General features: G+C 42.8%; 1 protein-coding gene and 1 long non-coding RNA gene across 2 annotated transcripts; one reads left to right on the top strand and one right to left on the bottom strand.

Annotated features, from left to right (window-relative positions):
- Positions 1 to 67: 67 nt before the first annotated feature.
- Positions 68 to 8171, top strand: LOC309607285 (histone H2A type 1-C). Its single transcript, XM_082345643.1, has 2 exons — positions 68 to 673; positions 8014 to 8171. Exon 1 carries the CDS (start codon positions 166 to 168, stop codon positions 556 to 558), a length of 393 nt encoding a protein of 130 aa, XP_082201769.1. The 5' UTR covers positions 68 to 165; the 3' UTR covers positions 559 to 673; positions 8014 to 8171.
- Positions 8172 to 8296: 125 nt separating this feature from the next.
- Positions 8297 to 17363, bottom strand: LOC309607290. Its single transcript, XR_014232354.1, has 4 exons — positions 11723 to 17363; positions 9884 to 10076; positions 9663 to 9737; positions 8297 to 8813 (listed from the first exon to the last, which is right to left on the bottom strand). It is a non-coding gene; the product is annotated as an uncharacterized lncRNA (long non-coding RNA).
- Between the last annotated feature and the right edge of the window lie 571 nt (positions 17364 to 17934).

The raw sequence follows: 17934 nt of genomic DNA, 5'->3' as shown, positions 1-17934 counted from the left end.
TTTCTATTGGCCACTTAGGTGAATCTTGGTACTAACCAATCAGACAACCGGATTTACTCCCCAGGAAATGCCTATAAAAGCAGCAGTGTTCTAGGTGCTTTCAAACTTGGTTTGCTTTGAGAAATATTCTTTTTTTATTTGTTTGTTTTTGTTTTCTGTTTTGCAATGTCTGGACGTGGTAAGCAAGGTGGTAAAGCTCGCGCTAAAGCGAAGTCTCGCTCTTCACGGGCCGGTCTCCAGTTTCCCGTGGGGCGAGTGCATCGCCTGCTCCGTAAGGGCAACTACGCTGAGCGGGTCGGGGCTGGTGCGCCGGTGTACCTTGCAGCGGTGTTGGAGTACTTGACGGCAGAGATACTGGAGTTGGCCGGTAATGCGGCACGCGACAACAAGAAGACTCGCATCATCCCACGTCACCTGCAGCTGGCCATCCGCAACGATGAAGAGCTTAACAAACTGCTGGGCCGCGTGACCATCGCTCAGGGCGGGGTCTTGCCGAATATCCAGGCGGTGCTGTTGCCTAAGAAGACCGAGAGCCACCACAAGGCTAAGGGCAAGTGATTTGACAGGGATTTGAGTTTCCGGAAGTGCTTTCAAACCCAAAGGCTCTTTTCAGAGCCCCCCACTATTTCAAAGGAAGAGCTAACACCACTTGGAATATTAAAAAAAAAGGAAGGTAAGTTAATTTTTATCCAAGATAAGAAATGGAAGAAAAAATTTTCTAGATCTTTAGAGAAGGCTCTCATTGTTACTAGAAATCTGCCTCTCTTTGCAGAAAGTGGTAAATCGGTTAAGGCCTAATGATCCACGAAGTGGTTAGGCATTTCAGACAGTCGAGTGATCTGCCTTTAGTCAGTAAAGCCTAATAAGCACGGTTTAACTGCAGGAATGGATATATGGTGGTCTCAAACTAACATGCCGAGTGCAATGGCCAGAACCTCTTAGACGCCTTGTTCTAGGCTGCAGACAACTCGTCTTTCCTAATCCCGCAAGGGAGTTAGGCTCTGCTCCCGCTAACTTTCAACGTGTCATCTGAAATTTACCACGTACTGATAGGGGCTTTTGAAAAATTGATTACCTGGAGTTAACATATGGTAGCTTAGAACAAACTAAGTCTAGACTCGAATTGTGGCTTCTCCCCACATTTACAGATTGTGAGATTTGGGGCCAATTTCTAACCTGGTAGTTTTGTTGTATGTAAATTGGGGATAGAATGATGGTGTTTCTTTTTTTTTTTTTTTGACAAACCCCTTAACACCCGTAACCTAGATTAGTGCCTGACATTCAACGAACTAAAATTAATAGAGGTTCAAATGCCTAGGCTCCTAATGCAGCCCCAAAAGGGATAGAATAGGGCTGCAGTCCTCCCTAAAATAGTTAACTACTAAGGATCTGGTAAATTAGCTGCTCCAACCCAAAAGTGTCGATCTGGTACTGTGCAAAAATTCCTAGGAGCCTATTTTCCGGGATTGAGTCTCATCAAGTAAACATTTCTAATGCATGACTCAGTTTGTGCTTGGATGAGTAGGCAAGGAGGCTGAGTAGGCCAAAACTTGGGACCTGTGCGGCCCAGGGAGACGCACCCTCATTCAAACACCCCTGGAGCTTCACTGAAGCATTTTGCGTGGCATCAGTTCTTTTGGAGCATTCAAATCCGAGTGTGTGGGGAGAGAGAATCTAAACAGAAGCTGGTTCCCGTGAACGCACTTTTCTCATTCTCATGGTGGCACAGGCATTCTGCGGTCTTGAGGCAGCCTCCATCCCTCTTCCCCTCCTCCCGCGCAACCTCCTACCCACCACCCCCACCCTGGCCTTGAAACTACCAGCCAAAGAACTGGGGCTAGAGGGTCTGGGTGTTTGGTGAAGGCAAATTGGCGGAAAAAGAAGTGAGCACCTTGATGGCCGCACGTTAGAATTTCCTGAATTTTTAAGGATAGCCGAATGAAAATCAGTTTGGAGAAGGTCCGGCCTCACAGCATTTCAGGTAGGGGTCCACTGAGAGGACCGGGTTCTTTACGCCAAGCATTTCTTGTATGTTGGAGAACTTGGATCCTTAGATTGCAATTGCTTTATATAAGCCTTGGGATACTTTTCATTGACTTTCCAGGTTGCCTTGGAACCCAGCTCCAACACTTAACTAGGTGGGTGACCTTGGGCTAGGTGCTTAACTTCTCCCTGCGTCCATTTCTTCCTATATGCCTTTGCTTGTCTTGTGATGAAAGGAGTGGGCTCAGCAGTGTGGGTTCTGAAAATAGAACACGGGGTGCTCGGGTAATGGCCAACACTTAGTAAGCACTTACTGTGTGTCAACATGCTTCCAGCATATTAATTTAACCCAACAATCTTAGAGATAAGTACCATTCCTATATCCCAATATTAAAGATGAGGAAACAGGAAGACAGCATAAAGAACTTGTCTGAGCCCCAAGGTCAGGAAGCCAGTACTTGTAACCACTGGCTATTTTATAACCAACTGCTCCCTAAGAGGTTGTCAGAATAATGAAACGAGTAAAAATTCAATACATAATGGATGTAACTTTGCCCACATACCAGAATGTTACTAATTGTATCCTAAACTCTGAGAAATTTAAGAGAAGGAGGAGAGGTAATCTCCCTGGAATCTACATTAAGGGAGGGAGGTAAATCCTGACAGTGTGCTGGCCACATATTTTTGTGGTAACCAATACACTTTTGATTTAGTATGTGACAAGTGAAACAAGGGGACAAGTGGAGAGATGGTTTAGTAAAGAACCAAAGGACTTGATAAACTAATTTATTGTGGTAAGTGAAGAAAGGAGTTAGGGCTTGAATTTGAATTCTCCCCTCTGGGCTTCAACAGCAAAACTTTGTATTGGATTACTTAAGAGTGAATGATACATTGTGTTAATTTTGTGTGTATCATTGAGACCTCCTTAAAGTCAAGGACTACATCTTGTTAAATTGTTGATAGCATAGACCCTGGCATACAATAAACACTTGATAATCGGACACTAAGTAAATGTTGAGCTGAGTCAGTGGCTGGGCCATCACGAAGTACTCTTTGTTCTAGAGGGTCAGTTTATTACCAGAGGAGATATTAATTACACACCAGACTAACAGGCTGCTAATAATATCTTCTCTTACCAGTAGAAAATCCCTTCTGAAAAATCCAATTTGCATTGGCAACTTATTTTGGGAGCTTCAAAGAAACACAGAAGGTGCCAGTTGATAAGGTCTTACCTAAGAGGTACTGCTAAGAGGCTACTCCCCAAGCAGAGGACATTCCTCACAGCTCCGGCCTAGCTTCTCCTCTCCAACATAGTTCTTCGCCTCCTACTTTGAAATGTCACTGTTTATATCCAAAAGCCCTAGTTACCACTTGGGAAAATTCTCTAGTGGGCAGTAAACTCTCAGTAGCTTTAGCTGGTTTCCAGCCCTTGAGTAGGTCTCCATCTACCATGCCTCAAGGGTCCTGGAGAGGACCATTTAAATTGGGGCAAGTTGATGTGAATCATAAACCCAGGGCTTCCAGTTACTGAAGACACCTGGGCACCAGGGACAAGATATGTATTAAAGGGATTTATTGAGATGTGAGGCTGAGACAGACTCATCATTCAATTATATAGCGTATTCCGAACAACACAGATCACTTTGATACAAAATCGCCAATTATAAAATCTTCTTTAAAATTTCCAAATAATCTATGCAGCAATATCCTTTCCTTTACTCCATCCATTATCCATTCACGTTCTATTTTTTAAATGTGTCATTTGAACTCTTTTTTACAAGTGTGATACATTTTATAACCAGTTGTAAAAAAAAAAAAATTGTATATTTTAAGGTTAGAAGTAGGTTACCTTTCTAGGGGTTTGTCATCTGTTGAGCCTGAATTATAATTATAAATGTAAATATACCTGTTAAGTATAATGCATGTGGGTTACTAGAAGACATTAGGAATTTAATTGAGGAATCCCCATACATACCAAAATTGAGAATAAGGGCTCACATGTAGCCCCAGTATTCTTCCCTCTATATTTTATTTCAGTACCTTGATCTTGTAGCAAACTAAGATTAGCATCATCAGGAGATCTATCAAAAGGCAGATTATAGTCTATATTTATATCCATAAAACTGTATTATTAATAAGTAGACAAATTTATGAAAAAACTCAATAAGTATAATCATTATAACACCAAAAGAATTTGGAACATAACATGTATACTTTAAAATAAAACGAATTCTAGGACATGGAATTAATGTAGTCATATTGAAAAAAATATCAGAAATTCATTGGACTTAATTAGATTACAGTTGTAAGTTAAGTTGTAGTTTAGGCAGGGTGATAGAACAAGCATCTCTTAAGACTTAGACTTACACATGTTACTTATAGTTGAGGTTCTTCCTGAAAGAAGCAAGTGTGCTAAGCTTCAGGGTCTCTGTTGTATGTTGCTTGTCTTCCAGTTGGAGCTTAAAGTTTTACCACATTCCTCACTCTCATGGCACCAGGCAGCAGCAGCTGAGCATGTCTATTCTTTCCTGTACTCAGTGATAGCCTGAGCTGAAAGTACAGGCCTTGACTTTACACCATGACAAATTGCCCTTGCATTCAAAATCTATCTCAGAATGGCTCTATCTCAAAATGCTCTAAATTTTAGAACCTTGGAGCTCAGTACTAGCCCCTGTTTACTCTGTCTCCTTGATGATTTTATCAGTAGTGTAGTTTCAAAGTCTGTCTATATGCAATAAACTTCCAATTTTACATCTCCAGTCCTGCTGTCTTCCCTGAAATGCAAATGTGTGCATACAAATTTCTACTTGACACCTTCACTTGAAACCCTACCAGGCCTCTCAACCTAAATACATTCAAGACACAAGAGTTTACATTATGCTTCTTAAGCCTGTTATTCCCTCCAATCCTCCCCAGCTCAGTAAATGACATTACTTGTAAGTCCATTTACTCAAGCGAAAATTCTAGGAATGAGCCTTGCTCCCTTTCCTTCATCTCCACAAATACAAACTATCTGTAAGTCACTTCACCTATACCTTTAATACATATCTTAATTTATTTACCATACTCCTTACCATGACCTGAAGAGCCATCCATGACCACCCTGGCCTCTGCCCACCTCCTTGACTTCATCTCCATCTCCCTGTCCAGCTACACTGGTCTCTCTTCCACCTGCCAAGCCCTTTGCTGCTTCAAGAAATCTGTACTGTTGGTCTCTTTCTCTGCAGTGCCCATCCTCTGATTTTTCTTCTGGCGAGCATGTTCTCAGCTCTTCTCCAGACAGGCCTATCTGAAATAGACCTACCCTGATGGATTAAAGATCTAAGGATAAAATACAAATACTAGATGAAATTTTAGGGAACACTTTGTATAACCTCAGTTTTGTATGTGTGTATTTTGAGGGGGAGGTGTCATTATTAAGCCAGGCAGGAAATACAAATGCCATATAGGAAGGGACACAGACCACATAGGACAAAAATAAATTTAAGATGCAATATTACATAAAAAGAGTAGAAAACAAGCAGTAAATTGGGATAAAGGATTTGTAAAACATTATACACAAAAGGTTAATGACTTTAATTTACAAGGAAGACCTGCAAGCTGCTAAGAAAAGGGCAAACAATAATAGAAAAAAATTACTGAACAGGATATCTTATACCTTTTATTAAATTCAAATAGTGCATATGAGAAAAAACAAACCAAAATACATACAACTGTTCACCTTCCTAAAAGTTAGGTTATGCATATCATAGCAACAAAGGAATAGCATTTCTTACCTATGGATAGACAACCACTAAAACCAATAATACTTAGGATGCTGAGGATGAGGAAGGAGTGCCACAGTCATATTATCTTTTGAGAAAATTTCCTGGCAATATATATTAAAATTTATTAAGAGACACTCAACCTTTTGTAAAGCAAAGCAGTATCAGATAGATAGATAGATAGATAGATAGTAGAAACTAGGGAAGAGAGGGGGTCTACCATCTAGAAATAAAAGCCCCATTATGTGAGGTTATATGAGGAGAGATTGTTAACCTGTATAAACATGTGTGTAAAGTGTTAAAAGGAGCATGAATTAAGTTTGTAACTTCAAGTATAGAAAGTAAAATAAAAAAGTTACCTCCCTCTGCTCACGTCTCACTCCAAGTTACTTTCTATCAATCATCTTGTTGAGATTCTTTAAAATACAGTCTAAGATTTTATTTATCAGATCCCTTGTTGTTTGCCTCTCCCCATTATACTCTCTGTTCCATGAAGTGGGACCTGCTCTGTGATATCCTAACATCTAACAGAAGGCCTGGGACTCAACTCGCTGGTGAATGAACCAGGGAATGGATGTTGTAGCCCAAAAAGCCTTCTCAGAGCCCAGAAAGCACATGTGTATCTGAATTTCTGTATAAAAATGCCCACTAACCATTGTTAATACACTGCCTACTGCCCTACGCAGCTACTAGGACCGCTGTGAAATTTGGAAGTACCATATACACCATTTGTTTTCCACACTCCACCTTTTGCCAGGTTTCTGCACTAACCTCACCAGACTTAATGTCTCCTGATAAGCCTCAGTGACCCAGGAAGCCCAATTTCCTTTAAGGGCCTGTTTTCTCTGCTGGCTGATACCATGTATAAAAGAATCCTCTTTAATACCCTACTGGGTCTGTGGTTACTAATGCTTGCTTAGAGTCATGGAAGGAAAAGAGTCACACAGCTGATGTGTGTGACCAAATCAATGCTGTTTCATCCCCTTACAATGCCTGCTCTGCACATAAGGGTACCTTGGTGGCTTTTACAGTCTAATGCTGGATTATACAGTTAACACGATCATCTACAGGGTGAGTTTGTTGAAAAATTCTATCATACATCTCCACGCCCTGGCATGTCACATCCTCAGTAAATACTCGGAATGAATGCTCAGAATTAATGTGTTGGCAACAGAACTTGTATCTGCACGGAAACGGAATAATCACTAAGCTGCAGGGATTTGTGAGTTTATTTCCGGGTGATGTACCTTTTCAGCCACCACTCGGTTTTAAATTCCAGTTGCTACATTTGGAGGGAGATACATGACTGGTATTTGAGCTACTTTGTCCAAGATAGGCCACTGACCACATGTGACATTTTAAATTTAAATAAAATAATGAGGGGCTTCCCTGGTGGTGCAGTGGTTGAGAGTCCGCCTGACAATGCAGGAGACACGGGTTCGAGCCCTGGTCTGGGAAGATCCCACATGCCGCGGAGCAACTGGGCTCGTGAGCCACAACTACTGAGCCTGCGCGTCTGGAGCCTGTGCTCCGCAACAAGAGAGGCCGCGATAGTGAGAGGCCCGCGCACCGCGATGAAGAGTGGCCCCCGCTTGCCGCAACTAGAGGAAGCCCACGCACAGAAACGAAGACCCAACACAGCCAAAAAAATAATAATAATAATGAAACTAAAAATTCAGGTACTCAGTTGCACTAACCATATTTCAAGTTGCTGGTGGCTTCTACATTGGACGGATAGATGTAGAACATGTCTGTCAATGCAGAAAGTTCTATTGGTAGCACACCGGGCTAGGTACTTTTTGTCCCTCTGAGCTAACATGTTCAAGTGCACTTAACCAGCTCCCTCCAGGTAGCATCTGAGGTTACAGTTGCCTGATAAAATATAGGATGCTCAGTTAAAATTGAATTTCAGTTAAGTGACAAGTAATTGTTTCAGTATAAGTATGCCCCCAAATATGGCATGAGACATGCTATAATTCAACAAAAAATGTTGTTTATCTGAAATTCAGATTTAACTAGGCATCTTGTATTTTCATTTGCCAAATCTGGCAACCCTATCTGAAGAGCAAAATTAGAGCATCTTCCCGGGGAGGCTGGGTCCTCTTACCATGGGGAGTGTGTATATGAGGAAATGAAAAGGGCTGATACACAGTATGAACCAAACTCATTATGAGGAAAGAGGTTTGTAAGTTTTTCTGCATATGTTGAGGAAGGTTAAGAAAGAAGTTCCCAAATACATTTACTTTGGTTTCTTCTCTCCCCTTAGGTTTCAAAAGCTTCTCACTACAAAGACGCCTAGATCCAGAGTGTCTGTCAAACTCATCAATTCTCAGAAATAAATGGATTGGCATCTGTGTTCTGACATCATTGAATGATTCCGCACCTGCAAATTTTTTCCAATTAAAAACTCACTCTGGGTTTCTTTCTTCGTGTGTACTGTGTGTCTTGGGGATAAGGAGAGTAAAAGGGAAGGGGTGGTAAATATTACTGTGGAGAAGCTCTCTTTAGTACAAAATGTACCTAATTTCTTGAATAAGTAATACATTCACAGGGTTCAACCAAATCAAAATAACAAGGTATATGTGGAGAATCCACTCCTCACTGGATTACCCCACTGCTCCCTAGGTAACACTATTTTCCTTGTGTATTTGCCTATTGTTAATTCATGCTGATGTGAGTCAAGAATGAATGCATTTTATCTCCCCCAATTTTCATTCTTAAAAGACAGCAGACTGTATACACTTACTCTTTTCTAGAACAGTGTATCTTGGAAAACTTTCCAGATATGAACATAGGGGGCATCCGGTACACTGTCTCATGGTATTGCACTGTGAATGCATCACCCAGTACAGCACAGTTCATGGAACCTGTCTCCTGTTGGTAGGCACATAAAGCAATTCCAGAATAACAAACCCTGATGTACAGCAAAATGGAAATTGTTCTAATATTCCTCTGGGATGGTGGAAAATGAACAGAAATTCAAGTCACTCTTGGCTTGGACTCAAGGTTCTTCTCCTTAAAAACCGTGGCTTTAGCCAAGCTCAATTTGAACCCCAGTTTCTTCATCTGTAAAATGGAGGTAATATGTACCTTAAGTAACCACGAAAATGAAAAAAAAAAATGTTTGGAATTCTAAAGAACAGCACAAACAAAATTATTTAATTTTTTAACACTACTTCTTTTGTGAGAGTTATATATAATAAATTGTAATAGGATCAGGCTAATATGGTACCAAGACAGAGGAAGATAGTTTCATTAATTACCTGGTTAAATGGCCATTTCCTCACACAGGAGTTAGAAGGCACACCCTCCCAATCTGCCTGCCCCTTTGCCCCTTCTGCTCTTTCCTCTTAAGGCAAGGTCAGGTTTTAAGAATGTTTCTGCTACTCTAGTGTCTGTGTATTGGAGACTGGGGGCCTGGATGGTCCACTGCTGTATTGCCAGCTCTCAGCTGGTGTCTGACATTGCCTGGCATGTACTAATCACTCAGGAAATAGCTGATGAATTCCTAAGGCTGGGTGTAAGAAGGACACACCCAACTTAGTCTTAAAAAATACCTATATAAGTCTATACAAAGTGGTTTGTGTGTGTACACACATACATATACATATGCATGTACACACAGCACAGACATGCAGTGAAATATTCTGGAAAGACATGCGAATCTGGAACGAAAATACTTGGGTCTGTATTCCGGCTCTGCCATTTACCAAGTGTCTGACTGGGGGTGAGTCACCTGCCATCCCTGAAAAATCAGGCTTTTCATCTGTAAAATGGGATAATAGCACCTCCCAGAGTTTTGAAAAACCAATCAAATGAGAGCACATGAGAAAGCACTTTGTTCCTTGTAAAACCTAACATAAACATGTGTAAGATTATATAAAGATAGAAGTAGAGATAGAAATTGTCTCTCACCTGTTGATCTATTCACAAATGTGGGAAGTTGAAGAGGATGCTGGGATTTCCAAGTTGGGATTTGCCAGCTTCCACCTGCAGAGATTGAGGTGACTTAGGTTGTGATAACCCAGATCACTGCCTGCTTCTGGCAGCCACTCCCCCATGGCTGGAGGAAGCTTCCAGAGGAGTGGGCCTGGCAGACACGTGGTGTTGAAATGGCAGTGGACGCACCCACTCACCTGCCACCAGGTCTCTTCCAGGTGCAGAAGCAGCAGCCCCAGTGGACTGGGTGGGCACTTTGAACTCAGCTGAGCCACCTTTCCAAGAGCAGAGACTCCTAAGACAGGGATGCTCCAAACTGTGGCTACTCTATTTTGCGCTCAGCTTGAATCCCTGGATATGGAGCATCGCCCCTACTGGGTACCTGTGCAACTTTGGCAGAGAAGAGAAATATGTGCAAGGCCATTAAGGAAAGGGGGCCTAGGTACAGTGGCTCTTTGGGAGGAAAGAATAAAGGAAGGGGAGAGCACAGAAGGAAACTTCGATTTCCTTTAGCTCAGTCCTTCAGGCTGTGGACGAAGAGACTGGGGCCCTGAGCAGCTGGTCTCTGTGTGGTCACAAAACAGATCAGCGGTTTGTACACGTCACCCACAGAGTTATATTTCTGCCCTCGCCGTCTTCATCCTCTCAGGCGTCCAGTGGAAAATCTACATGTCATTTTGAACCTTCCTTGCGTTCTATTCTGTGTTCAGGGTAACATGGGTAGCCTGGAATTGGCCATAGCGGGAGTATATACACAACAAGAACTGGCTACAAGTCAGTATTGGGGGAGTTTTCCTGGAGAATCAGTTGTTAAACCTTTACCAGCACACCACTACCTTAAACATCCTTTGTTTCTACCCCATAAAGATACTCTCATACCTCTCATGACTCTCTCTGTCTCTGTCTCTCTCTCGTGCACACACGTTGGCTCACGCTATTGTGCTGTTTTCCTACCTAAAAGGGTTCTGTCTCACCTCCCAAATGAGCCCCATGTCTCTGGGCTGATTTAATTCCCACAGTCCTATGATCCGCACCTATTGTGGATTCTTCTGCATTGTTTCCCATCTGCTGGGTTCTCACATCAACTTCCCAAATTTTATGAGAAACCCTGACACACTCTTCTCACCCATCCTCACCTGCCTCACCCCTCACTTCCTTCAGGCTTTTGCTCAAATGTCACCTTCTCAGTGAGACCCTCCCTAGCCTTCCTCCTACTCCCAGAGGGGAGAGATGCCTGCTGGGAGGGTGGCCAAGGTCTGGCGGAGAGTGATGCTGGGAGTGTGGACTGTCAGTACAGCATGGCTAGGAATGTCATGAGCAAAGGCACTGCTAGGACACAAGCAGGGCTGTTTAACCAGTGACCCCAGGGATTTCCTCTGGGTTGCCTGGCAATGAACTGGGAACAATGGCTGCTTCTCTCCCTGTGGGAGAATCAGCCAATGTTCTCAGGTGCTGGGAGGCTGGTGCTCCCAGCTGAAACCCACACAGAAAAGGTTTCTTCTCATTCAAGTCTGGTCTCGTGCTTTCTCTATGAAAAGGAACAGCACAGGCACTGGGTCCCCTTCTGGAGCACAGCCCCTCTGTGCATCAGGCTGTTCCCTTCCCTGGCACGTGACTCAGAGCTGCAGGAGAGCAGGCACTGCGCATCTGCCGACTTCTGCCCACGAGTTCCAGCAGACACAACTGACACTGTGCCTGCCAACCGGACAGAAGCCCAAAGTACGAAGACCTGTTAGGAGGAGTTAATGACCTCTAGAGGAGGGAGTCGGTGGGAAGGAGTGGCTATAAACAGCTTTCATTATGGGCTGAGATCGAACTTTTTAATCATTATTCTAATCACCTTGTGTCTCATCTTCTCAAATGTTCTCCACGAACGCTACAAACCAACAGCTCTTTCTGAAATTTCTTATTTATCCCTTTGTATTCCTCCCCCACCCCACCCCCACACCCGCCACCCTTTCCTTTGCCCGTTTTCCCGCTCTCTTTCCTCTCCATTTAGCATCAGCTATTTTTTAAGGAGCACTTTTTAAAAGTACCTTGTTTTCACACTAGGTGGTCAGTGTTGAAATACGTGGAGACTCTGCCACCGCTGCACTCCGCGCATGCCCCAGTGGGACCCAGTCACGCCGGAACTACAGGCTCAGCTCGGGTTTCCGGTGCCGGCATCTGTGTTATGGAGCCGCAGAACGGTCCTCTGGCTCCATCAGTAAGAACCACGCCGCTCGGATCTCACCTGTGACTCAGAAGCTGTGCCTCAGAATCAGACAAATATTCCTTGTTATCCAAATTTACTGCTATCTAAACTAGAGTTGGATTGGGAGGAATGTGGTTCCTACCTCACTTCATTAGATTATAATGCTCACTCAAGCACTAACTTATTTAATCTTCATAATGTCATGAGGTAGGTGCTATTATTGTCCCATTTTGTAGATTGGGAGACCAAGGCACAGAGAGATTACCTAACTTGCCCAGGTCATGTACCTGGTAAAAAGGACGGATGGGGGAAGTGTGCAGATGAGAATAAGACGCACACAGGGAAGCAGCTTCATAGTGTTATTGGGAAGGCAAATGAGGTAATACAGGTAAAAACCTCAGAAGAGCGCCCAATCCGAAGGGAACCCTCGACAAATGCTAGTTGCTGTTTGCTGCTATTATCATAACAGTAATTATCTAATTACACAATGCAACCAGTGGTCTAGTAGCCCAAAGAGCTAAAAACTGTCTGTCTCTTTGGAGGCTTTGTTTGCTTTAATTTGGTTATTTGTTACACCAATTTTATATTGTTCTCTGGACTTTAGTCTTTAAGAAATACCCTGGCCTCATCAACATGTTCCACCGGGGCCTCCCATTGGTCAAATCTACTGGAAGCCAGAGAGCAAGGGAGCCTGGGAAATGTAGTTTCCAGTGGCAGCGGCTTCGGAGAGTAAACAGGCAAATGAGGGAAACAATGAGAAATTCAAACAAATATTTCTGAAAATCTGATGCCTGAGCATGAGACCTTGTATCTGCACTCAACCAGAGGTACACTTCCATCCTGAAGTGCAGAAAGGAGCAGAAATAAGGCCCTGCTCCTTTTTTTAATTTTTAGGTGAGTTATGATATTCTGTGATGGAAAGAAGTGGGTATACAATTTTAAGAAAGCAAGAAGGCATTTGATTTTAAACAATTTACTATTTTTATTTGTACTCAATCCGAATGAAGTGACTGCAACTTTGAAGGCTGGTTGTTTTGAGTTCTGGAACAGTGTGAAATAATGAAAATAAAAACACAGATGTGGCCATCCATCAGACCCTACTTTGCAACCCTTCCATTGCAACCCTACAATGCGACCTTGAGCAAACTATTTTCCCTTTTCATCTTCAGTTTCCTTGTCTGGAAAATGGAACCAATGATGATCACCCACCTCAGAGGATAGATGCAAAGATTAAGCGGGGATAATGTGCTCGGTACATAATAGACACTGAAAACCATGCCCTCTCTTCCCTTTATTTCCCCTTGTATGTCTTTGGCTTATCTCTGGATGTATCCGTTATCTATTGCTGCATCACAAATTATCCTCAAACTCAGCAGCTTCAGGATCTGAGAGTAGCTGAGCTGGGTTCTCCGGGTCTCTCACAAGGCTGCAGTTAGGATGTGGCCAGGACTGCAATCATCTCAAAGCTCAATGTGGGATTGATCCACATCCAAACCCGTGCACATCGTTGTTGGAGGGACTCAGTTCCTCAAGGGCTGTTTGTTAGACTGAAGTCCTCAAGTTCTTGTTTCTTGTCATGTCGGTGGCTTAATGACTTTCTTCTGAGGAAATGAGCAAGTGAGAGAGTGCAAGTGGGGGCCCAAGATAGAAGCTACAACCTTTTGTAAACTAATCTCAAAAATGACACACCATAGCTTTTGACATATTCTATTTTTTTTTAAGAGTCTGTGCTTTTAAAAATTTTTTTTTTTTTTTTTTTTTATTTTTGGCTGCGTTGGGTCTTCGTTGCTGTGCGCGGGCTTTCTTTAGTTGCGGCAGTGTGGGCTACTCTTCCTTGTGGTGCTCGGGCTTCTCATTGCGGTGGCTTCTCTTGTTCCGGAGCACGGGCTCTAGGAGCGTGGGCTTCATTAGTTGCGGCACGCGGGCTCAAGCTGCTCTGTAGCATGTGGGATCTTCCAGGTGCAGGGCTCAAACCCGTGTCCCCTGCATTGGCAGGCGGATTCTTAACCACTGTGCCACCAGGGAAGTCCCGACATATCCTCTTTGTTAGAAGCAAGTCACCAGGTGCAGCACACACTCAAGAAAAGGGGATAACTTAGGGATATGAACCCTCAGAGGCAGGGATCGTTTTGATTCTGTCAGAGGATCCCCACCACACTGAATATATCACAACCCGATTAAAAGAAGGTGAAACTGTCTTCTTGATCCCGCGTCTTTAAAGATGGAAGTGTACCTCTGGTTGAGTTCAGATACAAGGACTCATGCTCAGGCATCAGATTCGCAGAAATATTTGAATTTCTGATTGTTTCGCTCATTTGCCTGTTTATTCTCTGAAGCTGCTGTATGTCACTGGAAACTACAATTCCCAGGCTCCCTTGCTCTCTGGCTTCCAGTAGATATGACCAATGGGAGGCCCCAGTGGAACATGGTGAGACCAAGGTATTTCTGCCGTTCCTGCCTTTGCTTCCTGGGGTTTCTCCAGCCTCATTGGCACTCTTTGGCTCCAGTCCCACCAGAGAGCTGGTCTCTTGGTGGTCTCCACTCCTGTCTTACCAGCCTGTGTTGTTCCAGCTTCACTGGAGATCCAGCCCCAACTCCTAGATGATAGCAGCACCTCTTTTTCCTTTGTCCTAGCTCTTGGAGAAGTGGCAACTTCTTGCTGCTGCTTATCTTTGGTTACTCCTCATCTCTCTTTTGGATTCTTAACTCTTTCATGATCGGTTTCACTGATTACCTCTATTAAATTCATCGTATATAAAATCCCTGGAGCAGTTTTTAATACACTGACAAACAGTGGGACTGAACCCAACTGATAAACATTGGTCTTTCCTGAGCAACTCATGTACAGAGCAGTGTTTGCAGCAAAAGTTTTCTAAAGCGTTTGCGATGCTAAATATCTGCCCTAGTCCTCATGCTGCTGGAAGTCCAGAGGGTGTTTGCTTATTCAGAATGTAACTTCACCACTCTGGGCTTAAGTTTCCTGTTTTACAAAGTGAGAGGCTTTGTGACATCTGTGGTCTCTTAAATCCCTGAATATTAGGGGCTCCAGAATTTCTCCATAGGGAAAGTTTAGGAACCATATTTTGGGAAGTGGGTGGAGGCACTTTATATGAGACCAAAGTTGGGGTGAAGGAGAAGAAAAGAAAACAAACAAAAACCCAAAACCCTAAGTTGTCCATGTCACAGAAGAGGGGGGTCACTGGTGGAGAGGGGGAAGTTAATGAGGATTGCACTATGACTTCATAAACTAAGTATGTTGTCCTACAAATTGCTTCCTATTTCCTACTCCAGTCCCTGCTTTCTACCCCACCCCAAATCAAAGAATAGTGCTTAGAAATAAAGCTTCAGGGCCTCCCTGGTGGTGCAGTGGTTAAGAATCCGCCTGCCAATGCAGGGAACACGGGTTCGAGCCCTGGTCCAGGAAGATTCCCACATGCCGCGGAGCAACTAAGCCCGTGCGCCACAACTACTGAGCCTGCACTCTAGAGCCCTCGAGCCACAGCTACTGAGCCCACGTGCCACAACTACTGAAGCCCGCAGGCCTAGAGTCCCTGCTCCGCAACAAGAGAAGCCACCGCAATGAGAAGCCCGTGCACCGCAACGAAGAGGAGTCCCTGCTCGCCGCAACTAGAGAAAGCCCACGCGCAGCAACGAAGACCCAACGCAGCCTAAATAAATAAATAAATAAATAAAATAAATCTATTTAAAAAAAAAGAAATAAAGTTTCAAAACATGAGAATAAAATTTTACTGTACTTGGTATAACAATAATTTATAAAGGATGGCACAATTAGTCACTGGAATAATCTTACAAGGTGGAGAGACAGTACAGGAAAGCTCTCATAGTTTAAGTCCTTGGGCAAGTTACTTAACATCTTTGGATGCAGTTTTGTCTTCTGGAAAATGGTGTAATAATAGCACCATTGTGCCAGTGACTTGTAATAATCCTTGTTATTACAAGGATTAAGTGAGTATTTGTAAAGTGCTTAGAACATATTGTATTTACTGGCATATTGTATTTACTCTATGGTAAACTTTATAAATATATTTCAATATTCTAAATTATAACTGACTATATTTGTACTGTAACTGATATAAATTATATTGGAATATCATGGTTACTGTAAGTCTGGAGAATTCATATAAGAGCAACTGTGAGAAAAGGGAGGTTGGTGATCACCTAGAAAAAGAAGAGTTTGTAGAATGGTAACTTGTTCAGTGTGTCTTTTCCACAAAACAAAACACAGTACACAGGTGTCCTCAGGGTGGAGGAGCTGATTGATTGGGTGACCACTGCTTGATAAAAATATCCCTTATTCGAACTATATGCTCAAAAAGCATCCTCTAATCTGTATCTTGGTCTTCTGACCAGAAAGTATGTACACCTCTGATATTTATTTTCAATATCAAGGGCATCTCATTATAAATTAATTAATGGCATGGCTTATAAACTCATTTCATGTGAATTTAGGTTTGTATAATCATAGTAATAGGTGATAGATAATATGTAATATGCAGGGTTGTTTACTATGTCTCAGTATTATAAGCACTTCAAAAATATTTTATCAAATCTCAGCATACTCCTGAGTAGATAATAGCTGTATCAGTTAGATTTTGCTAAATTATATGACAAAAAAACACCAAATCTAAGTGGATGACAATGTCAAGGGTTATTTCAGGCTCACATTGCATTTTTTTATAGATCAGTTGTGGTTCTGCTCCACATTTTCTTCATGGAGGGACCCAGACTAAAGGAACATGACATGAAAAGATCTCATTGCTCCTAACGATTCTGCTGGAAAGTGAGTACACCTCACTTCTACTCACATTTGATCTACCAAAGCAACTCCCATGGCAGTGACTGATATCGAGTTGGTGTGGAAGTATACTCCTCACAGGGGTAGGCATGTCATAAATCGATATCAGTGGGCAGGGATGTATAATTCTCCCAAAAAGGGCAGCAAAAATTGGGAGTAAAAGTGAAATCTACCGCACTATCCTCATGCAAATTTTAGACATGAGAAACTTGAGAAATAGAGTTTGGTAAATTTCTTAAAGTTGCAAACCTAGTAAGTGATAGGATTGGGATCTGAAATAGAGCTGTTCATCTACAGAACTGTGATAGCCAGACTCCAACATGGCCCTGGTAATTCTCATCCTCTGATGTGCATGCACATGTGCAGACTCCCAAACTAAATAGGACGGACCTATAGAACTAATAGAATATTGTGATTTCTGAAGTTATGTCATAAAGGATATTGTGACTTCTGTTTTGCACTCTCTTGGATCACTCATTCTTGGAGAAGCCAGCTGTGATGGAGTGAGCTCTCAAGCAGTCCGATGAACAGGTACACATGCCAAGGAACTGAGGCTTTCTGCCAATAGCCAACACTGACTTGCCAGCCATGTGAGCCATATGAGACATCTGGGAATTGGATCTTCTATTCTCAGTCAAGTTTTCAGATGACTGCAGCCAGAGTAACATTTTTTTTTTTTTTTTAATATTTAATTTATTTATTTATTTATTTTTGGCTGTGTTGGGTCTTCGTTTCTGTGCGAGGGCTTTCTCTAGTTTTGGCGAGCGGGGGCCACGCTTCATCGCGGTGCGCGGGCCTCTCACTGTCGCGGCCTCTCTTGTTGCGGAGCACAGGCTCCAGACGCGCAGGCTCAGTAATTGTGGCTCACGGGCCCAGCTGCTCCGCGGCACGTGGGATCTGGGATCTTCCCAGACCAGGGCTCGAACCCGTGTCCCCTGCTTTGGCAGGCAGATTCTCAACCACTGTGCCACCAGGGAAGCCCACAGAGTAACATTTTGACTGCAATTTTATCAGAGATCCCAAGTCAAAACTACCCAGTTAAGTCACCCCCAAATTCCTGACCCATGGAAACTGTGTGAGATAATAAATGCTCATTATTATTTTAAGCCACTAAATTCTGGGATAATTTGTTATACAGCAATGGATAACTATGCCAAACTATCACCAGGTATGAATTAACAATATTGTGTAAGTGGATGGAACTTACATTTACAAACCAGCAAATTCATATAATTTAG

The sequence above is a fragment of the Balaenoptera borealis genome (genome assembly GCF_965194805.1).
Source record: "Balaenoptera borealis genome assembly, chromosome: 12".
Classification (NCBI taxonomy): Eukaryota; Metazoa; Chordata; class Mammalia; order Artiodactyla; family Balaenopteridae; genus Balaenoptera; species Balaenoptera borealis.
Note: the sequence above shows the minus strand (reverse complement) of the source record. Positions and strands in the feature narration are given on the sequence as shown.

What these genes read in the sequence shown, in the direction of transcription:
- LOC309607285 (XM_082345643.1), top strand. Translation starts at nt 166, where the DNA reads ATGTCTGGACGTGGTAAGCAAGGTGGTAAAGCTCGCGCTAAAGCGAAG.